At 42.9% G+C, this 23,600-nt stretch overlaps 1 protein-coding gene across 1 annotated transcript; it reads left to right on the forward strand.

Annotated features, from left to right (window-relative positions):
- The first annotated feature begins 1,355 nt into the window (after window positions 1-1,355).
- Window positions 1,356-21,621, forward strand: LOC126458724 (protein N-lysine methyltransferase METTL21D-like). Its single transcript, XM_050095816.1, has 3 exons — window positions 1,356-1,704; window positions 3,037-3,226; window positions 21,290-21,621. The coding sequence occupies exons 1-3, from the start codon at window positions 1,448-1,450 to the stop codon at window positions 21,521-21,523; spliced, it is 681 nt and encodes a 226-aa protein (XP_049951773.1). The 5' UTR covers window positions 1,356-1,447; the 3' UTR covers window positions 21,524-21,621.
- Window positions 21,622-23,600: the final 1,979 nt, after the last annotated feature.

The raw sequence follows: 23,600 nt of genomic DNA on the forward strand, positions 1-23,600 counted from the left end.
GTGCATCGCGCTTTTTCCTCTAATTTTTTATCTGTCAACATTTCTATGTCCTTTTTTGAACCTATAATGCAACAATCTGCTGCCTCAATATTTTCCGAATATTGTTCTGAAACAACAGTGGATCTTCTACGTTCTTAATCCAGTTACGCGTTACATACTTCTCCCATTAAGAAGAATATCCATGTTGAGAGTTCCGTCTTGCATATGTTTCTTTCCTTGGGAAGAAAAAAGCCATTCTCCCAGTTCCCACGTCAACACATGTACACTTTTTCATAAATCTCAAATGGCTATTGGTGTAACAAAACAGCTGTACGACAAAACACACTCGACAAAAGCTTACTGCTTAAAATTTCAAATATCGGTTAACAACTGTCAGATACTAATTTAGAGTAACTTGATGTGTCATATTTATTTTTATTTGCTGAAGAGGTGTTCAACTGTAGTGTGTCGCCGCTAGTCGAAACTTGGTAGAAGTAAGAAATTGTCATCACAGGAACTATTGTCAACCTACGCAGTCTAACAGTGGGGGGGTACTCTTTGAGTCATTGTTGTACAGCAGCCTTCATTTAATTAATTTCATACTAACTACTGCAAATAAGCACAACATTTGAGCATAAACATCTCTACAATTCGCTGTCACGAAATTCAGCTGATCGTCACGGCGCGAGGGTGTTGTCTACAGTTAACGAAGTAATCTCTAGATTTTCTCCTTCGAATGTAAAATTAGTTTGTTGGCACCCATAGATGTGGGGAGAAGTAATCACTGTAATAAGATAAGGTAAATCAGAGCCCGCATGGGAAGACCAAGTGTTCTTTTTTTTCCCTCGCGCTTTTAGCGAGTGAAACCGTAAAGAAATAGTTTGGAAGTGGTTCGATGAACCCTCTGTCAGGCACTTAATTGTAAACTGCAGGGTAGCCATGTAGATGTAAATCGCTATTGCTCATTCATCGTCACTGGACAGATATCTTACTTCAGTGCTGTTTGTATACCGATGTTATAATCTTTAATTTAAGCTCTTTTAATTGCATTTAGCTTGAGAAGGAGAAACTGATATTAACAGCTGCTGTGGAAGAAAGCCATGCAAACAAACATATAACTCGCAGTGAGTTCCCATACGCACAAATCCATCATTGGTATAGTGAAAGAAAACACTTCTGTGCTGGAAAAAGAAATGCCGGTACCAAATACATCATGTTTAAAAATAATACATTTTATTTCGATTGTTCCAATTAACTTTTAAAGTTGATTTTATACACCTTATGATCCGAACTACATTTTCGCCTTAAAAATTACAAGATGTGGCTTCTCAAATTAGCATTTGTTTGACGGCGTAATGTTGGTAGCGATACTACCGTAGCCACGTGTCCACGAGAGTGGGAAAACTGGTTCCCATTCGAAAATCATTTTGTCGCTTTGTGGAACCATTAAATTATTTTTGAAATTTAAATGGCAGAAGTTCCAGAAAACAAAACCGGAGAAAGTGGATTTTTTGTCAGAAAGTTAGATATTGGATTGATATCACCTCTGACTCTGTACCAGAAAGAAGTCGGCAATGTTAGCTGTGTAGTATGGGACGCGGCGATAGTACTCGCGAAATATTTAGAAGTAGAAAATTCGCGGAATAAGTCGTGGCTTAAAGGTAGTTCAGTTGTAGAACTTGGTGCAGGTCTAGGATGCGTAGGGCTAACTGCTTCATGTCTCGGGTAAGATATTGGAACAATAAGCATGTTTCAAGGGAAAAAAGGTTCTACCGATGCTTGCCCCTACAAACTCAATGGGGTATGATTGTGTCATAGTTTAACAGCTGAGGATATAGAATCTTCAGGGCTTACTAATTTACGGTACGTGTCTTGGTTACTAACTTACGTATATAGCTGTTTGTATTTCACCTGTTATGTGTATATGGAAGTTATAAGCTTTGTGTGCACAACTTGACACATTCGAAAAAATGAGTCACTCTCGCCCCCCTTAGACTGTATGTAATGATATATGTTGCTGTCAACTTTTTATAAACTACTTTTTTTTTGCCTGTGGCTTGGTCATGCTTTCTACCTGCGTATCATTGGAAAAGTGCCATATTTGGTACCTGTAAATTATATTAACTTTGAACTCTGTGTGTTTTGTTATCCATAATTGTCAACTGTGTTACAATTTAGCATGAATTCATTCCGCAGAATTCTCCATCGTTACTTACAGACCACTGAATCAACATTTTAATTACTTATTTACTTACTGTCGTGGCGTTACAAACCTCACTGTGTTTTCTTCTTCACCATTCTCCTCAATCACAAAATGGTCCAGATATCTTCCGCAGGATTTTATTCTCTGTATAATTATCTATTCACCATACTTATGCCTCGTGTAGTAATAGATGTCTGATTAGTTTCGCATATACCCCTGTTCTGGTTCTTATTGATAAAATTTTGTATGACTGTAGTTTGTTTACTGAATATGATGCTCTCTGGCGCCGCTATTATCCTCAACTCAATTGCCGGTTTCCCGTCATTTTTGTTGTTTACTCCAACCAAATATGTGATCATCAATCTGTATGGTTTTTCTGCTTTTTTGTGTTAATTCTTTCTACCCTCTTTCCTCGTCATTTACCTCTAATCCAACTTACTTTGCTTTTTGAAATAGCTGTTTTTAACTAGCCAGATAAAGTAATTGAATCGTGCTCCGGACATCATTACTGTCAGTATGAGTCCACTTCATTGTTTTCAATTTACTATAAGACAGTGAAACAATGTATCTTAAATTTTATTGAAGTATGGTAAAAGAAACATTTTCTTCCTCCTGTAAACAACAGACTGTTAGCATGTTGCTGAACTTCTTGTCATTTAATGATTTAGTACTAGTCAAAACAAAATGTGGTGGTGGTGGTGGTGGTGGTGGTGGTGGTGGTACTACTACTACTACTACTACTACTACTACTACTACTACTACTACTACTACTACCACCGCCACTGTTACACTATTCTAGTACTGTTAAATTATTATTATTTGTTATTATTCAGGCTGTATAACATATGTTCCAGTGCTCATGTAACTATCACTGACCTTCCTGAGATTATGCCATTAATGAGGCATAATATAGATGTCAACAGACACCTCTGGACACAAAGTGGTGGCAGCGCTACTGCTGAAATTTTGTGTTGGGGTGAAGAAGTCAGTGAGGTCAAGGAAATCAGTTTGTTACTCCTAGCAGATTGTGTTTACTATGAAGAGGTATGTGCACAAATCAATAATTCTAAATGAATTGGTAATATTTTTTAAGACTTGTTCCCTTTCAGCTTAAAAATAGTAATGTCCAAGTAAAATCTTCTATGCTTACATTGAAAAACACTTTTGATATGCACATTTCTGACAAATTTTGTGTAACAACGTCTGACATTGATCTTGAGCTAATTTTCTAATAAGCTGAAAACAAATAATTCTAAAATGTGTTTTAGTATAATTGAGATTTCATTACGTATTTGCACCAAAGCAAGTTGAAATTGTTGGTGGGGTGGTGGTTGTTCTTCATGCTGTCTTCAATGCAAAGATGCATTTTTATGCAGCTCTCCACTGCTGAGATATGTTAGAAAATGAATATTTGCATACTTTGAAATACACATGGTTTATTACGTACCAGTTCAACAGAAAGCATGTACAACAACATCGTACAGAGAAACTACACACAGGTGCATATTACCAACCACTGAACATAAAATACTGACATTAGTTATTAAAGAACACCAAAGATGTAAAATATATTGACACACTAACTTATTTAATAACTTGCAGAGTCCAGTCATGTTACATAAATACTGATATCTAATGGTAAAACAGTGGCTTTGTTAGTATATCAGCAAGTTGTTCTTCAGTGTCTACTTTTGAAACTGTGATATCACCAGCACTAACTAGTTCACGAACAAAGAAATTCCTTATACGAATATGCTTCGTACTTCGGTGAAACTCTGGATTCTGGGCAAGCTGGATAGCAGCTTCGTTGTCAACCTGCAGAACTGGTGTTGCCTACAATTTGTCCAATTCTCTCAGAAGCTTCTTGATCAAGACAGTTTCCCGAGCAGCTTCACTGGCAGCCACAACCTCAGCTTCAGTTGTGGACATGGCAACATAAGATTGCCTCTGACTAATCCAGGTGACAGGTGCCCCAGAATACAGGCAAAGAAAACCTGACATTGAGCGCCCAGAGCCAAGATCACCACCATGGTCAGCATCACTACAACAGTAAAACCTGATTCTTAGAATTGTTTTTATATAAAGTCCATAATTTGTTGTGCCTCTCGGGTATCGTAAGATTCTTTTAACTTCCACTACATCACGATCTGTTGGTTTTTCAAGATGTCTTGATACAACACTGACAGCATATGCAATTTCAGGACATGCCCCACATATCAGAAACATCAGTGCTCCAACAGCTTGCCTGTACAGAAATTAAGAGTTGCAAGGTCTTTCTTCTATATCATTGTCCTTTATAATGGGTGTAGTTACAGCCTTGCAGTTCTTCATGTTGAAACACTCTAGTATTTTCTGTGTGTAATGAGTTTGACTTACACGTACAGTTCCACATTCTTGTTGGTCAATTTCCAGACCTAAGAAAAATTATTCACACACTGAAGTAATTTTAGACTCTTCTCTTAAATCACAGACAGTGTCTTCTAGTTCCTGTGTACTGTCATATTTCCAATACAGATACAGTTTGTTTTTTAGTTTGAAAACATAAAAATAGCTGTCTTCAATGACTAAAAATATCAGGACTTTAATCGTTAATTATTTCATAATTACAACAGTAATTTTATTCCTACCATGTGGGTGAAGTTAGTATAATGTACAAATTGTGATGGTACATCAGCTTTTAACCCAACATGTTTCCCTCATTCTGCATATTGGTGAAGCCCAATGTAAACAATGTCAAAACAATAGTTTAAATTAATGCAAATTATTAATTTGCTGCAAAAGAAAATCTTCAGTGTATTCAAATCCAGGTAACTAGAGAAGACCAAATCAAAGTAGCATACTGATATTATACATATGCCTTCTTCAGAAGAGTGGGGATGAGACTGGTAAAAGGATATAGAATCCTAAAGTGTTGTGGTATTACAGGTTGTTCTTCACAAATATTTCTGGATTTACGTCGTCTTTCTCCTAATCACCTAAGCAAAGTGATTTGTCATTGACACTCTGCCTCTAGAGAATTCCTTCAGTCTCTTCAACAAGATGGATTTCCAGTCTCGCATAGTAACTAATGTTCAAGAACACAAATTACACTTATTGGAATATTTTGATAAGATTAAGCAAGATTATTGTGGGGATTATATTACAGTAAGAGAAGTATTTGCTTTAAGAAATTTTCCTCCTAATTCAGACTTTTTGTTCCTTCTAATTTTTTTTCTACAAGATTATGAAACCTTTTGATATTTTTTATAACACAGTTTGGATGCAGAATGCAGATGCCATGACTAGAGGCAATGCATTACATCATTTTGAGTCAGCTGTTTCTGAAATAAGAGGGAACACTGACAGGTACTGAATTCCTGAAGATAACTGTTTTTCTCCTTCAAGAAAACATTCCAAGTATAGCACTGGACCTAATCTGACAGCATATGCCAAAGAAGTGTATGACACTGTGATCAACGAACTCAAAGGAAGATTCAAAAACTCTCGTGTCTTTAGTAGCTTTGAAATTATTGATCCAAAAAAGTTTGCGTCTTTCAATGATCATTTCCCATCCACTTTACTCGATACTTTGTCATTAAGTTACACTCTCTTTATTTTCCATGATTAAGTGAAAAATAACTGTCAGTCATTTGTCACAATGATATGTTTAAAGGCATTACTTCAATTTGTGAGCTGGTCACCTTTCTGGTGGAACGTTGCATTGAAGAACTATTCACTGAAGTGCACAAAACATTGCAAATTGTACTAACTACACCTCTTTAAACAGTAGAAGCAGAGTACAGTTTCAGCACTTTAAAAAGAATTAAAAACTTCCTCAGGAATCGTATGGGTCATGAAAGTTTGAACACTCTGGCTGTTCCATTCATATGGAGAAAATCGGTGAAATTTCAAACTTTAACAACAGCGTAATTGATTTGTTTCCCAGTCAGAAGAACTGGCCTGCACAGCTACTGTGTAAGTAACCTGCCAGGATAGTAACCTCCATTAGTTAACATGCTAGTTTGGTAAGATACACATGAAACCACTTCTAGCTGAGGTTTTCCCAAGAGCTTTTGCCCTTGGCCATAAGGCAGAAGCCAGGAGGGGCTCTATATTTGCTCTATGATGCATTCCCAGTTGAGAAGTTACATGCTTCCTCCCACAGTTATATCATTTTGCATTTAACACCACGTTCGGACTACAGAAACACAACTAGAATAAGAGTGGACATCAGCAAAATATAAGCTGGCGAACTTCAGATTGAATCCAAACAGCTCCAAACCCTAGAAGTTATTCAATAAAATGTTTCACCACAGCATTGTCCCACACACCTAAAAAAAAGACATGGAAAAACCAGTGAAGGTGGTGGTCTTTAGAATGTGTTTAAGCAGTATGACATACATGAAGGTTATATAATGAACACTTCAGATCAATTTGGTTATAAAGTTTACTAACTTTTTATCTGGTCCCCACCAACAATAGGGGAGAGAGTGTGGCAGATATGATACGCGAGTTGGGATGGAAGTCATTAAAGCAAAGACTTTTTCGTCGCGGCGAGATCTATTTACAAAATTTCAGTCACCAACTTTCTCTTCAGAATGCGAAAATATTTTGTTGAGCCCAACCTACATAGGTAGGAATGATCATCAAAATAAAATAAGAGAAATCAGAGCTCGAATGGAAAGGTTTAGGTGTTCGTTTTTCCCGCGCGCTGTTCGGGAGTGGAATGGTAGGGAGATAGTATGATTATGGTTCGATGAACCCTCTGCCAAGCACTTAAATGTGAATTGCAGAGTAATCATGTAGATGTAGATGAACAAAAGTGAGCACCAGCTGCCACTGGTTGCAGCATAGATTGTATATAACATAGCTGCTTTCACACATGGCACTTCATTTTAAAGGACAGGAAATGATGGTAATATGATAGTGGCAGAAGGTGGTGGGTGTGTACATGGGACAGATCTTGCACCTGGGTCATACTCAACGGAATAACACATGGGGAGCAGGATTGGAATAGGGATGGACAGGGATATTCTCTAGATTAGGTGAACAGCAGAACACTGCTTTTGGTGCCATTGGTAGAATATTCCTCATCTCTGAACAAGGCGAGAGGTAGTGAGAGTCCTGGTGAAGGGTGTGGTTGAGCTTTTCAAGGCCAGGGTGATCAGAGGAGTGTTGGTCAGAGTGCTGGTTTGACAGGTGTGCTGGTGTAAGATGAGCAGATAGTATGGGAGATCTGTTTATGGATGTCAATAAAGCTGTGGTAAGGTTATAGGTATATTTTGACAATGCCTGCTTACCCCCTGCGTGTTCGGGGGTAAGAATAGGCCCGTGGTATTCCTGCCTGTCGTAAGAGGCGACTAAAAGGAGTTTCAACCATTTCGGCCTTCCGTGTGATGGTCCCCCTTGGGGTTTGACCTCCATTTTTCAAAATTCTACAGAAGTACGAGCCTTTTGGGGAAGGACGCCTTACGTGGTGTCTCACTGGTCCTCAGTGCACTAAGACCTTGGCACTCAGCATTGTAACGGCGTTGTAACCACACCCGCTATTCCTCAAATTGGGCCTAAACGCCTGATGGGTTGCACAAGTTATGCCCATAGTGCGTCCCCATCTGCACCTACGCTCATGATGGACTTTCCATGGCACCCGAAATCCAGCACGGTAGCCAGCCCGTTGTGGTGGGGTCATCATGTACCCTCTAGGTTGTAGCCCCCTGACAACACAGGGATCGTACTGCCGATACCTGAGCTGCACCATCCCCACATCGGCCAAGGAGTAGACGCCCGTCTCCTTGGGGCATCAGGACTCCCGGCAACAGTCATCCTGCCAGGTGGCCCTTGCTGAGGCTGGGTGGCGCCCGTGGGGAGAGCCCCTGGTCGGAGTGGGTGGTATCGGGGTGGACGTTTCGCAGATGAAACGTCAACATGTATCGGGTCGCTCTGCAGCAGAGTCTTTTAAAAAGAAAGGTACTGTCTCTGGTTCTGGTTCTCCTGCCCCTTCCCCCTTGGCCACTCCCTGGGAGGAAGGACAGGCCCGCCGGCTTGGGGCGAAGTACTTCCCCCGCTATTTAGTCTGTTCTCGGACCGATGGGGGGTCGTTCGCCGCCTCCAAGACCATGTTCTTTGTCCAGCACATCGAGGACATCTTCGGGGAAATCGAGGCTCTCAGTAAAATGCGTTCGGGGTCCGTTCTTATAAAGACCACCTCTGCCACTCAGTCGGCGGCGCTCCAGGCGTGCGACTGACTAGGGGACATCCCAGTGTCCATTGTCCCGCATCTGGCACTGAATAGGACGCAGGGGGTTATTTTTCATCGGGACCTCCTGTTGCAATCTGATGAGGAGCTCAGGGCCAACCTGGAGCGCCGAGGCGTGCATTTCGTCCGGCGAGTCCAGCGCAGCCCCAAAGACCGTCGCATCGACACTGGGGCCTTTATCCTCACCTTCGAGGGGGACGTTCTCCCGGAGAAGGTAAAGGTGATGTGCTACCGGTGCGACCTTACGTCCCGCCTCCTATGGGCTGCTTTCGGTGTTTGCGATTTGGGCACATGTCGTCACGGTGTGAGGCTAAGCCCCTTTGTGGCGATTGTGGACGTCCTCTTCGTGATGAACATACATGCACCCCACCACCTCGGTGCGTCAATTGTCCTGGCATCCACTCGCCTAGATCTTTAGACTGCCCCGCGTATCAGATGGAGAACAAGATCCAAGAATTAAAAACTTTGGATCGCCTCTCTTATTCTGAGGCCAGGAAAAAGTATGACCGCCTCCATCCCGTGACGTTGACAACTTCGTTTGCCTCAGTCGTGTCCACTCCTTCCACAGTATCCTCACCCCTATCCTGTCCCCCCTCCACCTCCTCACCCCATCCGGGGTCTATGCCTCCGCCTCCCAAATCCCTGCCTTCCAAATCCTCCTCCCTCGCGGCCCCTGCCCCCTCTGCCCCAGGGGCCACCCTTCCTCCTCCTCCTCCCCCTCCGCCGCCTGAGAAGGGATCCTCTTCTCAGGTGTCCATCGGGGAAACGTTCCGGACCCCGGCTTCCGAGGTCCGGCGTTCCAAACGGACCCCGCGTGTGTGGACCTTCTTTGGGTCCAGCCCACCATCCCCATGCCTCATCGGACTTCCCAGAAGGCCTCCAAGAAGAAGTCTTTATCCCCCTCTCCACCCCGGCGCGTTTCGTCTGACGCTCCATCCGTGAGTCACTGCTCCCGGCCGTCCTCAGTTTCGCCGGGACGCTCTGCTGCCAGGCGCTCAGCTGGCCTCTCGTCGACGAATAATGCTGCCCCTTCTACGCAACCTGGGAAAGCGGCCGCAGCTGGCGACGACTCGATGGAACAGGATCCGCCTCCCGCCGGTTGTAGCGTTGTTCCCTCGAAACCTGGCCCTCCGCGGCCGTCGAGGTGACCAGCTCTTCACCCGTTTTGTTCCCCCTTTTTTCTGACTAGCGATGGCTTTGTTACATTGGAACATAAGAGATATTCGATCTAATCGGGAGGAATTACAACTGCTCCTCCGCCTGCACTGTCCGCTCGTCCTTGGTCTCCAGGAAACCAAGTTGCGCCCAACTGACCGTCTTGCTTTTACCCACTATACCTCGGAGCGGTCTGACCTCACCCCTGTGGCCGGTATTCCAGCTCATAGTGGGGTCATGTTGCTCATTCGGGATGATGTCTATTACCATCCCATTCCATTGACCACCCCACTCCAAGCAATAGCTGTCCGTATTACTCTTTCTGCCTTTACTTTTTCCGTTTGTACCATCTACACTCCATCGTCATCCGCAGTTAGTCGGGCTGACATGATGCACCTGATTGTTCAGCTTCCTCCGCCGTTTTTATTGTTTGGCGACTTCAATGCCCATCATCCCCTTTCGGGCTCTCCTGCATCCTGTCGGAGAGGCTCCCTCTTGGCGGATGTCTTCAACCATCTCAATCTTGTCTGCCTCAATACTGGTGCCCCGACTTTCCTCTCAGACTCTACTCATACCTACTCCCACTTGGACCTCTCGATCTGTTCTACCACTCTTGCCCGTCGGTTCGAGTGGTATGTCCTTTCTGACACCTATTCGAGCGACTCTGTGTCGTTCGTCTCCTGCACCACACCCCATCCCCATGTCCTTCGAGCTGGAACATACCGAAAGCTGACTGGGGACTTTACTCCTCCCTGGCGACCTTTCCGGACCACGATTTTCTCAGTTGTGACAGTCAGGTCGAATACCTCACGGCTGTTATCAATGCTGCCGATCCTTCCATTCCTCGTACTACCTTTTCTTCGCGTCGCGTTTCCGTCCCCTGGTGGAATGAGGCTTGTAGAGACGCTATCCGTGCTCGACGACGTGCTTTACGCACCTTTCACCGCCATCCTACGTTGGCGAATTGTATTGGATACAAACGACTCCGAGCACAATGCCGTAGAGTCATCAAAGACAGCAAAAAAGCTTGTTGGGCTTCTTTCACCAGCTCCTTTAAGAGTTTTACTCCCTCTTCTGTCGTCGGGTGGCCTGCACCGGCTGTCGGGCATTAAGGCCCACTCCTCGGTACCTGGCCTGACTTCAGGTAATGAGGTCCTTGTTGATCCTGTGGATGTCTCCAACACCTTTGGCCGCTTTTTCGCGGATGTTTCAAGCTCCGCCCATTACCACCCTGCCTTCCTTCCCAGGAAAGAGGCAGAAGAGGCTCGGCGACCTTCCTTCCACTCGCTGAATCTGGAACATTATAATGCCCCCTTTACTATGTGGGAACTCGAACGTGCACTTGCACTGTCCCGGTCGTCTGCTCCAGGGCCAGATTCCATTCACGTTCAGATGCTGGCCCACCTTTCTCCGGCAAGCAAAAGCTTCCTTCTTCGTACCTACAATCGCGTCTGGACCGAAGGTCAAGTCCCCATGCGTTGGCGTGATGCCGTCGTTGTTCCTATACCCAAACCCGGGAAGGATAGACACCTTCCTTCTAGTTACCGCCCCATTTCTCTTACAAGCTGTGTCTGTAAGGTGATGGAGCGCATGGTTAACGCTCGGTTAGTTTGGATTCTTGAATCTCGACGGCTACTTACCAATGTTCAATGCGGCTTTCGTCACCGCCGCTCCGCTGTTGACCACCTTGTGACCTTGTCGACATTCATCGTGAACAACTTTTTGCGAAAGCGCCAAACGGTAACCGTGTTCTTCGATTTGGAGAAGGCTTATGATACCTGTTGGAGAGGAGGTATCCTCTGCACTATGCACAGGTGGGGTCTATGCGGTCGCCTGCCCCTTTTTATTGATTCCTTTTTGACAGATCGAAAGTTTAGGGTACGTGTGGGTTCCGTATTGTCCGACGTCTTCCTCCAGGAGAACGGAGTGCCTCAGGGCTCCGTAGCCCTTTTTGCCATAGCAATCAATCCAATTATGGATTGCATTCCACCTAATGTCTCAGGCTCTCTTTTTGTTGACGACTTTGCGATCTACTGCAGTGCCCAGAGAACATGCCTCCTGGATTGCTGACTTCAGTGTTGTCTAGACAACCTATACTCATGGAGTGTGGCAAATGGCTTCCGGTTCTCTGAAGAGAAGACGGTTTGCATCAACTTTTGGTGATATAAAGCGTTCCTTCCGCCATCCTTACATCTCGGTCCCGTTGTTCTCCCATTCGTGGAAACAACTAAGTTTCTAGGGCTCACACTGGACAGGAAACTTTGTTGGTCTCCGCACGTCTCTTATTTGGCTGCCCGTTGTACACGTTCCCTTAATGTCCTCAGAGTTCTTAGTGGTTCCTCTTGGAGAGCGGATCGCACTGTCCTGCTTCGCTTGTATCGGTCCATAGTCCGATCAAAGCTGGATTATGGGAGCCTCGTCTACTCGTCTGCTCGGCCATCCCTCTTACGCCGTCTCAACTCCATCCACCATTGGGGGTTACGTCTTGCGACCGGAGCATTCTACACTAGTCCCGTCGAGAGTCTTTATGCTGAAGCTGCCGAATTACCATTGACCTACTGGCACGACTTACTGCTTTGTCGGTATGCCTGCCGGCTGTTGTCAATGCCCGACCACCCCTCTTATCAGTCCTTCTTCGCCGATTCTCTCGACCGTCAGTATGGGTTGTATGTGTCTGCCCTGCTGGCCCCTGGAGTCCGCTTTCGTCGCCTGCTTCGACAATTGGATTTTGCCCTCCCTACCACCTTCAGAGAGGGTGAGAGTCCGACACCACCGTGGCTCCAGGCTCCGGTTCATATTTATCTCGACCTCAGCTCGCTCCCGAAGGAGGGTACTCCGGCTGCAGTGTATTGCTCACAGTTTGTCGAACTTCGTGCGCAACTTGCCAGTCACACCTTTATTTACACTGATGGCTCCAAAACTGACAGTGGTGTCGGCTGTGCCTTTGTCGTCGGGGCCGGCACCTTTAAATACCGGCTCCTCGACCAGTGTTCCAGCTTTACGGCCGAGCTTTTTGCTCTCCATCAGGCCGTTCAGTATGCCCGCCGCCACTGCCATTCATCATATGTACTCTGCTCTGATTCACTCAGTGCTCTTCAGAGCCTTGGAGCTCCATATCCGGTCCATCCCTTGGTGCAACGGATCCAGCAGTCCCTCCATTCTTCTGCTGCTGATGGCTCTCCTGTCAGCTTTCTGTGGGTTCGCGGCCATGTAGGAGTGCTTGGGAATGAGGCTGCTGATGCTGCAGCCAAGGCTGCAGTCCTCCTGCCTCGGCCAGCCTCCCATTGTGTCCCGTCATCTGACATTAGTGGGGTTGTTTGTAGGAGGCTTGTGTCTTTGTGGTGGGATACTTGGTCATCACTTCAAGGAAACAAGCTCCGGGCAGTAAAACCGTTCCCAACTGCTTGGACAACCTCCTCCCGGCCATCTCGGCGAGAAGAGGTCCTTCTGACCAGGTTGCGGATTGGGCATTGCCGATTTAGCCACCGCTACCTGCTCTCAGGTGACCCATCCCCGCAGTGCCCTTGTGGTCATGCATTAACAGTGCGCCATGTTTTATTGTCGTGTCCCCGTTTTAGTCAATCTCGTGTTGTCCTGTCTCTGCCATCTACTCTACAGGATATTTTAACTGATGACGCTCGAGCAGCTGCTCATGTTCTTCGTTTCATTACTTTGACTGGATTGTCCAAAGACATCTAACTCCTTCACTTATTTTATCTGCATCTTTGTAAGAACTTTCTGGTGTCGTCGTCGTCCCCCCCCCCCCCCCCTGAGTTTTACTAGATTCTATGTGCTCTACCAATTGTGACTGGGCACTAATGACCTCAGTAGTTGAGCGCCCTTAAACCCCCCCCCCCCCCCCCCCCAAAAAAAAGCCTGCTTTCTACTGCAGGTGCGGCGTTCTTGGTGGGGGAGGGGAGGGTGGGCTCTGAGGCAGAGATTTTTTGACATGGAATGGGTGACAGCTTTTGAAGTGGAGATAATGTTGGTGGTTTCTGCTCTTGATATGAATAGATGTAATAATGGAACGATCTGAGAGGTGGAGATCGACATCAATGGCCCATTCAGCTGAAGGAGCGAGTGAAGCAATGTTGAGGTTATAGGAGAAAGAGTGTAGATTGTGCGATGAGTCCAGTTTATGAAAATGTCATCAGTGAATGAGGAGACATGGGGTTTTAGGTGTTGATCAGATAGGGAAGATTCCTCCTGATGGTCCATAAATAAGTTGGTGTAGGATGGTGCCATGAGAGTATCCATTGCAGTACCAATGATTTGTACAAAGATTTGACCTCCAAGGAGTCTATTGGCAGCAGGACAGAAACAGTGGAAAGGTTGTGAATGAAGTGAACAGTGTCTTGAATGTAGGATGGGAGCTTACAGACAATAGTGTGGGAGCACTGTAACTAGTAGGGAGACCATTGAAGTTGGAGATTCGTCACTTCTAACATGACTTCACCTTCCTTTCCCAATCCTCTCCCTGGTGAGTCAAACACCACTCCTGTGAACACACAGTTATCTCTAACCTGGCAACCAATCCAGACATTATCATCCTTTCTATGGACAAAGTTTGCACCACTGCGATTCTGATTGTTTGGTTGAGGGTCTCCACCAAACTCCTGACTTCCATACATACAAACCTTACAATCATCAGAGAAGTCTAACATTGCCTCCAGGAGCACTCCAAGATCTTAGGTTAATCACAAAACCTGACACCTGAAACCATGTCCCTCCACACACCAGCAAACCCTGCACACCTACCATTTACCTACTCCCCAAACTCAACACAGTCAACCCCCACAGGTCTTCCTACTGGCTGTCCTTCCTTGAAACTCTCAAACACATCTTTCACCATTGAATCAACTACTCTCATTGTGCCCTGAGACAAGGGATATCTTACACATTTTACCCAAAGTAGTGTTCTGCTGCCCATCCAACCTACAGAATATCCTTGTCCACCCATATTTCAATGTGAATATGTTTACTTTGTACTAGAAAAAGATGCAGTACTCAAAAGCTAGTAAAAACTGATTTCAGTTATCTCTCTATATAACAGACACCAGTCTGCTATATTGAGTAGTTGCCTTTCCCTTGTTTTACATACTGTTCCACCCTTGAATTTCCATTATTGCTAAACTGATTGTTGGGTGGTACTCTCAACTCTTATCTGCTTCCTTTGGTATTGTAATTATTACATTTTCTTGAAGTCTGAGAATATTTCACTTGTCTCATTTTTGCATGCCAGCAGAAGCCAATTTGTTGCGGTTGGTTCTACCAAAGATCTTAATAATTCTGAGAGATCATCTATAGCAGGTATTGTGTTTTGACCTAGGCCTTTCGGTGTTTTGTCAAATTCCTCGTTCACTATCACGTTTCTCATCTCATCTTCATTCCCCACTCCTTCCACCTGTCCCTTCTTTACTGAGTACTAGCTGACCGTCCAAATTAATGTTCAAACAGCTGCTCTTTTTTCCTCAAAAGATTTCTTAATGTTCTTATATGCAACATCTACCTTTCCTATAGTCATGTACCCATATACTGTTTTGCATTTCTCCTCTAGCCATTCTTACTTTGCCATTTTGCACCTTTTGTCTGTTTTAGTTTTTAGAGGTCTGTTTTTCCTTTTTCTTGCTTTGTTTTATATTTTGTTTCACCAGATGCATTTAATATGATGTTTGTTATCCAGTGACAGACTGATGTGTAGTGTAGCCGGAGGTCCGCATTAGATACAAAGGTGACAGTTCTGTTGAGAGAGCCAATGGATGGGAATGTGAAGTAAAGGTTGTGGTAATGCATTGATCTGTAGTGTAGCCTCATGTCTACTTTTGCACCATATTTAACTCACTTTTTGGTAGAAATACAATTGCAGTGTAAATTATGTACGAGTGTTTTGGTGCATTTTATATATAAATATAGTACATAATCTACAAAAAATGAGACAGAGGTCCACTATACAATTTTTACCAGAAATCCTATTGAGCATTATGTTTCTACCTAGTTGTTGCTCTGCTCCCTTCATTATTTCATCTTTCAAAGCTATCCATTCATCTTCTGTTGTCTTATTGTCCCGTGGAATATCACATTATCGTAGGCACCTCCAGTGCCGGGTGGGAGGATCTGCATGCCTCAGTGACGCAGAGGACTTTGGTGGTAGCGTAGCTACTGGCTGGGTTACACAATTTGGACATGCCTCAGTGAAAGGGGCTGGACAATGAGTATAACACACACACACACACACACACACACACACACACACACACACACACACACCTCAGCCTCAAGATTTGCTATGGTGTGATAGGGTGAATGGCTATTCAGGTAAAACATTCTGTAGTGGGCAGCATCTGAGGCACTTGTCACTCCCAGTTGTATAAAGCTTGCTCAGACATGCGGGACTCTGTGTGGGTTGATATTTGTTTCTCTACTGGCTTGGGGGATGCTTGTGGAGTGACTAAAGTTCACATCTACGCCATACAGGATGGACGTATGGTGGTGTCTTGTTTCCAGTTTAATTGGTCTGTTTTATGATCTGTGAAAAGGATTATAGGATTCAAAACTTGTTTGTGAAGTAAAGTGCCGAGATCTTTGCTTACAAAACTCAGATCAAGATTGTAACACTTTCTCCATTGTCCGGTATTAAAGGATGGTAGTTGCTTGGGGTCATGGGTGAAAAACATATGGTTATCCTCTGCCCATTGCTCAAGTAAGTTGCCATGTTCTTTAGCTTCACTATAGCCTCATTGTGCACTGTGCCAATTAAGGTCCCCTAAAATGACCCTGTGCTTACTATTTTCTGTGTTTGTGACACAAGAGAAATATTAGTGCTAAAAAGATTGTGTGGGGGTTTGTGTACAGAGATTATTTCGGCCTTGTCTATTTCCCCAACTATTGGTTCAGTGTTAACTGTGATGAATGGTACAACTTCCTGATAGTTTCAGACCTTCTCTTATAAAAAAGGCACTTCCTCGCTTCTCATGTAATCTCTCATTTACCAGCCACATATGTGGCTGTCCTTGAGGCATTTCCAGGTTCGTCAGAGGATAATTTATAGGGACCCCTATGGGTCTCCTGTAGATAAAGGATTTTGCAACTCTTAGTTCTGCAGATTTCTATGATTAAATCTTGTTCGGTGACTGGAATTGCTCCTTCAGTGTTGAGCGAAATAATTATTGTAGGCTATAAAGAGAGCTAATTTGCTTTTACGATATGTAGATCCAATGTAGCTCGTATGACATCATGATTGGCGGAATGATATCAGACTCGATGGGAATCATGATTGGGAACACTTCTACTATGACCCCCTACTCTTTTCATAATTGGTGGAGAATTATTGCTTTTTGGGACTGGTCCTTGATGCCCAGCTGATGTGGCTTCCCATCTTTGCCAACTTAAGCAATGATGATGGCTACACCTTAATACATTTCAGTGCCTCAGTAACACTAGCTGGGGTGCAGACCTCACTATCGTTCTGCAGCTTTCCAAAACCCTGATCCTGTCATGTCTTGATTGTGGGAGCCTGGTCTGTGGTTTGGCCTCGCCCTCAGCATCACAGTCACTGGACCCGATACATCACTGTGCGATCCGACTTTGAACAGGAGCATTTTGAACTAGCCCTGTGAGCATCCTGCTTGTGGAGGGTAGGGTCCCTCCACTAAGGATAAATTGTCAACAACGGCTACTCAATTATGCTATACATGTTCGCAACTCCCCTTAGCATCCAAACCACCATCTCCTTTTTCCTTGTAGGGAGGTTCACCTCCCTCAACAGAGATCCAGAACAGGGGTCTCAATTTCAGTTTGATAAGTGTCTGTGCTCTGAACTCATACACTGACCTCAGATCTGTCTCGATTTATCCTTTGGACCGAAAGATTTGAGGACAGCCAGGTACAGGTGGCAGTTGACTCCATGGTGTTTTGCCACCTGTACCTGGCTGTCCTTGAGGCATTTCCAGGTTCGTCAGAGGATACACTGATGCCTCAAAGTACAATGCACGAAACGATATTGCATATGCACATGCAAGGTGCAGTGAACTACGCTCCTGGCTGCATGGATGCAGTGTCTTCACTGGTGAGTGGTAGCCTTCAAACAATCTCTTAGCCATGCTCGTTCTTGCACTGACAATATGCTTCTATCTGAAGTGACTCCCTGAGCAGCCTTCAGGTTATAGACCAGTGCTACCCTCATCACCCATTAGTCATGACTATCTGGGATCTTCTGACCTCTGTCAACCTGGATGGCCGGTCATCATTTCTCTGACCCCTGGAAGTGTTGGGATTCCAGGAAGTGAACATGCTGACAGCTTGGCAAAGTTGGCTATCAGGATGGCGATTTTGGAAAGGAGGGTCCCAGAACTGAATCTTCAGTTGGCTTTACATCACCAGTTGTTGGATTTCCGAAACTCAGAATGGTTTGCCTGGACTCTCCAAACAAACCGAGGACAATAAAGGAGATGACGACCATATGTGACAGTCTTCCCTTTGCACTTCTCACAGGGAATCCACTATCCTTTGTTGGCCACACTTGGCTGACCCACAGCCACATTCTCTGACTTGAGGACTCACCTTACTGCCGATGTAGTGCCCACCTGACAGTGGCCCAAATTTGGGTGCTTTATGGGAATATCTTATACTTCCTGACCCACTACCTCTGGTGCTAGCGGATGACGCCAGAGTGAAAGATCTGGTTTTATACAATATTGCAGTGCTGGTGTTATCCCGATAACAAAGCACTGTGGTGACCACAGCCATTACTAAATACATCAGATGAATTCGCAATTGTGAACAATGACTACTGTCAGCTGTAGAATGGAATGACAATGAAAATTTCTGGCTGACCAGGACACGAACCCGGATTTCCCACTCGTCGTGAACAGTCACCTTTCCATTTGGTTATCCATGCACGACTCGCGGTCAGATCCAGGGTTGACGACATACGGAAGCTTGGGTCTGACCGTGAGTCATCCACGGATAGCCAAATGGTAAGGCAACCGCTTGCGATAAGTGGGAAATCCGGGTTCGTGTTCTGGTCCGGCATGAATTTTCATTGTCGTCATTCCATTCCACAGTTGATAGTACTCATTGTTTGTAACTACGAATTCATGTGATGTGGTTTTATGTTTCACCCCTTAAGGTGGTTTGTGCTCATCTCTGTGAGGTGGGGCACTTTGGCCTCATTGACTGCATGATGTGTTGGAGCAGTAACCCTTGCCTGCTCTGGCCCAGTGGTCTGATGATGGCAGCCCTTGCTCACAGTCTGGCCTGGCCCCTTCCTTACCCACCTCTTTACTCTCCATGTTCTTTTATGTTTGCCATTTTTAATGTTTTATCTTTTCTAAACTTTTATCATCTTGGCTGTGTTGCTCGTTTCTTTGGGGTAATGTACAGTAAGGTTGTGTTGGTGGGAACAGAGGGTCCTCACACACCGCATACCATGCTCCGGGGATCTCCAACTAATTCTGGGCAGAGTGACCCACACACCTTATGCCCTCTAACTTCCCTCGTATTTCTCCGTAATTTTGTATCTGTATTGTTCTATCTTGCTTACAATCGGGTTTCTCAGGATTTGCTTTTTGTATCCTTCTGAGGGTTATTCCTGGTTCGATACATATAAGATGAAGGGATAGATGACCTCGCAGTTTGGTCCCTGTAACTCCGACAACCAGCCAACCAACCAACCAACCAACCAACCAACCAGCGTGTCATAACTACTCACTTGATTAATGGATCTGACATTCCATTTGTTCTTTGTGACGACAATATTCTCTTGAGTAATTCGCAGCCAGAGAACATTTGGAATATTTTGGCAGGATAATACCATTGTGATTGAACCATTCAAGAGAACTCCATTTTTTGGGGAAATATAACAGTTGTTTCCACATTCTTTCTGCTGTGCTGCAGTACCAACTCAGGAGGAGACCATGTTGAGTAACATTTCAAGATCAGAGCAGTCAACCATTCAGACAATTGCATTTCCATCTACTGAAAAGGCTTCTGCTCCTCTTCAGGAACCATTTGTTATGTCACACTTCTGTAGGCAACAAAAACTTGCACATGCTTTCCTCACCATTGCACCTACTAGCCAACTGTTGTCTGGAAAGAATCTACTGACTCAGTCATAAGAGTTAAAAACATCTTTAACTTATGACCACATGCCCCTTCCCCTGCTATCACCCAACAGCTACAGCAATGCCACTAAGTGGATCTACTCGTATTCTGCATTTGTTCATTTCAAGACACAGGTCTTGATATGTTTGGTTGTCTGCATGAATAGTCAGTGTAATAGTCATAAATGAGCTTTGTCCTCAACTATGTAAACAAATGCTTTCTAAAGAGATATAATGCTCTGAAAGTGTGTGATACAAATCTGATTATTGCCTTTAACCCTTGTAATATGGGGGGGTGGGGGGTATACTTTATGCACATCTTTTGAAAATAGTGTAATCTAGTCAGTTAATTTACATTTTAAAATTCTGAAAAAATATTTATTGTTTAATGAGCCCTTTTAGCTAATTCCTTGTATATTTCAATTTTTTTCATTTAAAGTTAATCCAAATGTGTCTCAGTAGTAGATGTCACTTACCCTATGAATGACATATTCAGTATTTCCAGATTCAGTGCCTTACACACATCAGTATCTCTTTTGTAAAGTATGTTGAGAGTAGAAATTAACAACATTGAACCAATTTTGCATTTTTTAATTTTTTGTGATGGTCATAAAGGCAGTTGTACACGTTATTGAAAGTGCATTGAAATTGCCGAGAATATGCTAAAAGTTATTTTCAGATTCTGGACACTACTTGCACATCAGCACCTCTTTAAAATATACATTGATAATAGGATTCAACAACAATTAACAGTTAAAGTAATACTCTCCCCCTCCCTCCCCCCAGTAATGCATATTATGGAATCATGCCTTGGTATTGCTAGGGTGAATTCTATTATAAATTATAATAATTTTTGAATATGTCATGTTACTGTAAATGATACTGGGTTACTTCAGAAATTCCCTTTAACTACTGAATAATATTAAAAGGCAAATAATGCAGTATATTCAGAAAGTATTATGATTTAGAGTATGAACTTGCTGAGGTTCCCATTACTGCGGAAATTTCAATATTGTAAAGGTATTTTGATTTCAACCTTTCTTTTTAGCCAAAGATGTAAATATTACAAGAAATAGAAAATTTATTTGCCTTCAGAGATTTAAAGCTACTCTTGACCTAAAATAAATCCCATGCAAACCCAATAGGCTTCTTACTGGCTGGTTCCACAAAAAGGTAAGAATTGATTACAGGAACAGTTTTACTGCATCATCGATGTTTTAGACTTGTGACTAAGAATACAAATAAAGCATAACTGTTGAGATAAGAACCTTACTGTCAAATGTATTTTTAGGATAATGTAAATAATAGCTAACATTTCATATGAAAACTGAGAAATTGTGCTTCTGGAAATGCAACAAGCTTACTACATTGGTAGTAAATGTGTCTCCAGATACATTATGTAATATAGAAATCTCAAGCATTTTAATGCATATTTTGAACATTATATACTGCTCACAAATTATCAAAAACACTATGGAAGCTATATTGTAACTGTCATCAGTTGTGTTATTAACATTCCCGTAAAACTCATTCACAGATACATGTCTTTCTAATAGAAATCGTGTATTTTTGGTTGAATAAATGGAAATGGATTAACAGTACACTTTTGTTTTTCAGTCGGTAGAACCACTATTTGAAACGATCAATGCACTAGCAGGACATGAAACTGAAATTATTATTTGTCAAGAGTTAAGAAGTTCTGAGCTTCAGATTCAGCTATGGAAGAAATTTATGCAGTTTCTAGAAGAAAAGTTTCAGATGGTGCATATCAAAGAGTCAGAACAGCATCCAGAGTTTCACAGTTTCGATATATGTATTCTCAGAGGAAAGAGAAAATCTGTCTCACAATAGGTACTGAGAAAATATTCTAAATTGAAATACCTCTGTCTTTCAATTTAAATGTCTCACAATGTAATTTGGATTGTAGGAATATAAGAAGTCTTGCTACAGTCAATGTCATTGTATCAGGTAACTTGTTTAATGTATTTGTGGTGTTCTCTTTCAATAAAAAACCTCACTCTGTAGTTTTGAAGAAAAAATAATTCCTCATACCACAACTGGTGGCATTAATTAATATTTGGTGACATTGTCTTTGAGTTCATTGTGCTATGCACTTATATTCATTGTTGTCATTAACTCAGTCAAAATGTTGTGTAATACTGTAGGGTGGGGGATATAAGCATATACTATTAGGAAACTATGTAGTCTGTCAGATCTTATTTTAGATCAGTAGTAATCAAGGATTATTGCTAAATTGCAATACAAGTGGACATTTGTTATAACTGCTTATTTCAGATGATGATACAGTGTAGCTTAAAGGCAGTAAATACTACCATAACCATGCTTTTCTTGAGGATTTTTGGAAAGAATACACTAGCATGAATGAAGGACACACTGGAATAAAGAAATAAACTATCCATCCCTGATATTAAGACCACTATGTCACAGCCTACAAAACCATATAACCTTACAGTTGTCCATTTTAAAGATTCTTACCTATGTTTGAAGTAGTAAAATTATCCACATTTGTACTTGATTATGTGACTGATTTTGGAATTGCAAAACATTTTCAGATGTTGACTGTTGCATCAGGAAACATCCATATTCCTTACAATCTCATTTATGTTTAAATTTAAAATTAAGATGATACGATTGTGTGTGTGTGTGTGTGTGTGTGTGTGTGTGTGTGTGTGTGTGTGTGTGTGTGTGTGTGTGTGTGTCTTTCCAACAGGAGATGAAGGTCTTGTTGGCCAAAAGCTCAATTTCTGACAGTCCTTTTGTTGTGCATATCTGTCTCAGCATCTTCGCTCTATGGTGAGTAGCAACAATCCTTTTCATATTATTGTTAAATGCACTTTAAGCTTTTTATTTATTTTGGGTGAAACAGTATTACAGCCTGGCCTTATCCAATGTTTACAGTGCTTGGTGAATTTAGTTAGTGTACAAGCTCATATAATTATGACTTACAGCATTTATATAACATAGAAGGTGTTACATCCGGCAGAAGTAAAGATTGTTGTCAGTGCCAAAATAAAGGAATTGTATACAGTGTATATGCAAATGGCATTAAAGGTTTAGGTGGTGTCATATCTGCATGGTATTTGACACATCAAGCAGCATCTAAAAACAGCACAATGCTTGATACCATGTATGCACAGCTTGAGGTTGACGCTTGCAGGAGATCTGTGACACTGTAATGTTGGAACAATTATCTCATAAAATGCAGAGCAGCTTCAAAAGGCCAATTGTGTATGTTTCAAAAATATTATTGGTATCATAACTATGGGATTCCCATATTGAGAAAGAGGCTTCAGAGATAATTTACAGTGTGAAGAAGTTTAATATATATTTTTGACAGCTAGTTTCACCTATTAACCCTTTGACTTGCTGTGAGCAAGTTAACACATCATGCTACACTGCTCCCCAGGTGCTGTGCATCCATTTGAGTGTGGTCTCTGGGTTTTCCTTAAGCTGGTGTGTATGTGCCACATTCTGCCGGCACTCTGACAGGATTAAGTGCACCGAGTCTAGAGTGCCTGCGTCATCTAGATTGAGTGCTGAATTTGTATACTGTTCTTCCAGAGTGTTTGAGTTCCAGCTGCATAGTTAGTGTGCATCTACACTTATTGCAGATTTTGATCTTGCGTGGTGCATTTTGTCAGTATTAATTTAATAGTTCTGTTCTACAAGAGAATGTCACATCACCAACATTTCACAGACAGGGAGATCCTGGAGATACTCTCTAGGAGTGACAGGGAGTATAAATTCTTCAATGGCCAAAGCAGTGATGAGTCTTCAGTGGGATCTAGAAGTAAGTCTTCAGCCTTGTACATCAGCTGGCACAGCACATTAGTTTGGTGTTTCTAGGAGATGTGCAGTCAGCAGATATTCAGAATCTGAAGAATTACAAAACAGTAACGAACCACTT

This window comes from Schistocerca serialis, chromosome 1 (assembly GCF_023864345.2).
Source record: "Schistocerca serialis cubense isolate TAMUIC-IGC-003099 chromosome 1, iqSchSeri2.2, whole genome shotgun sequence".
NCBI lineage: Eukaryota > Metazoa > Arthropoda > Insecta > Orthoptera > Acrididae > Schistocerca > Schistocerca serialis.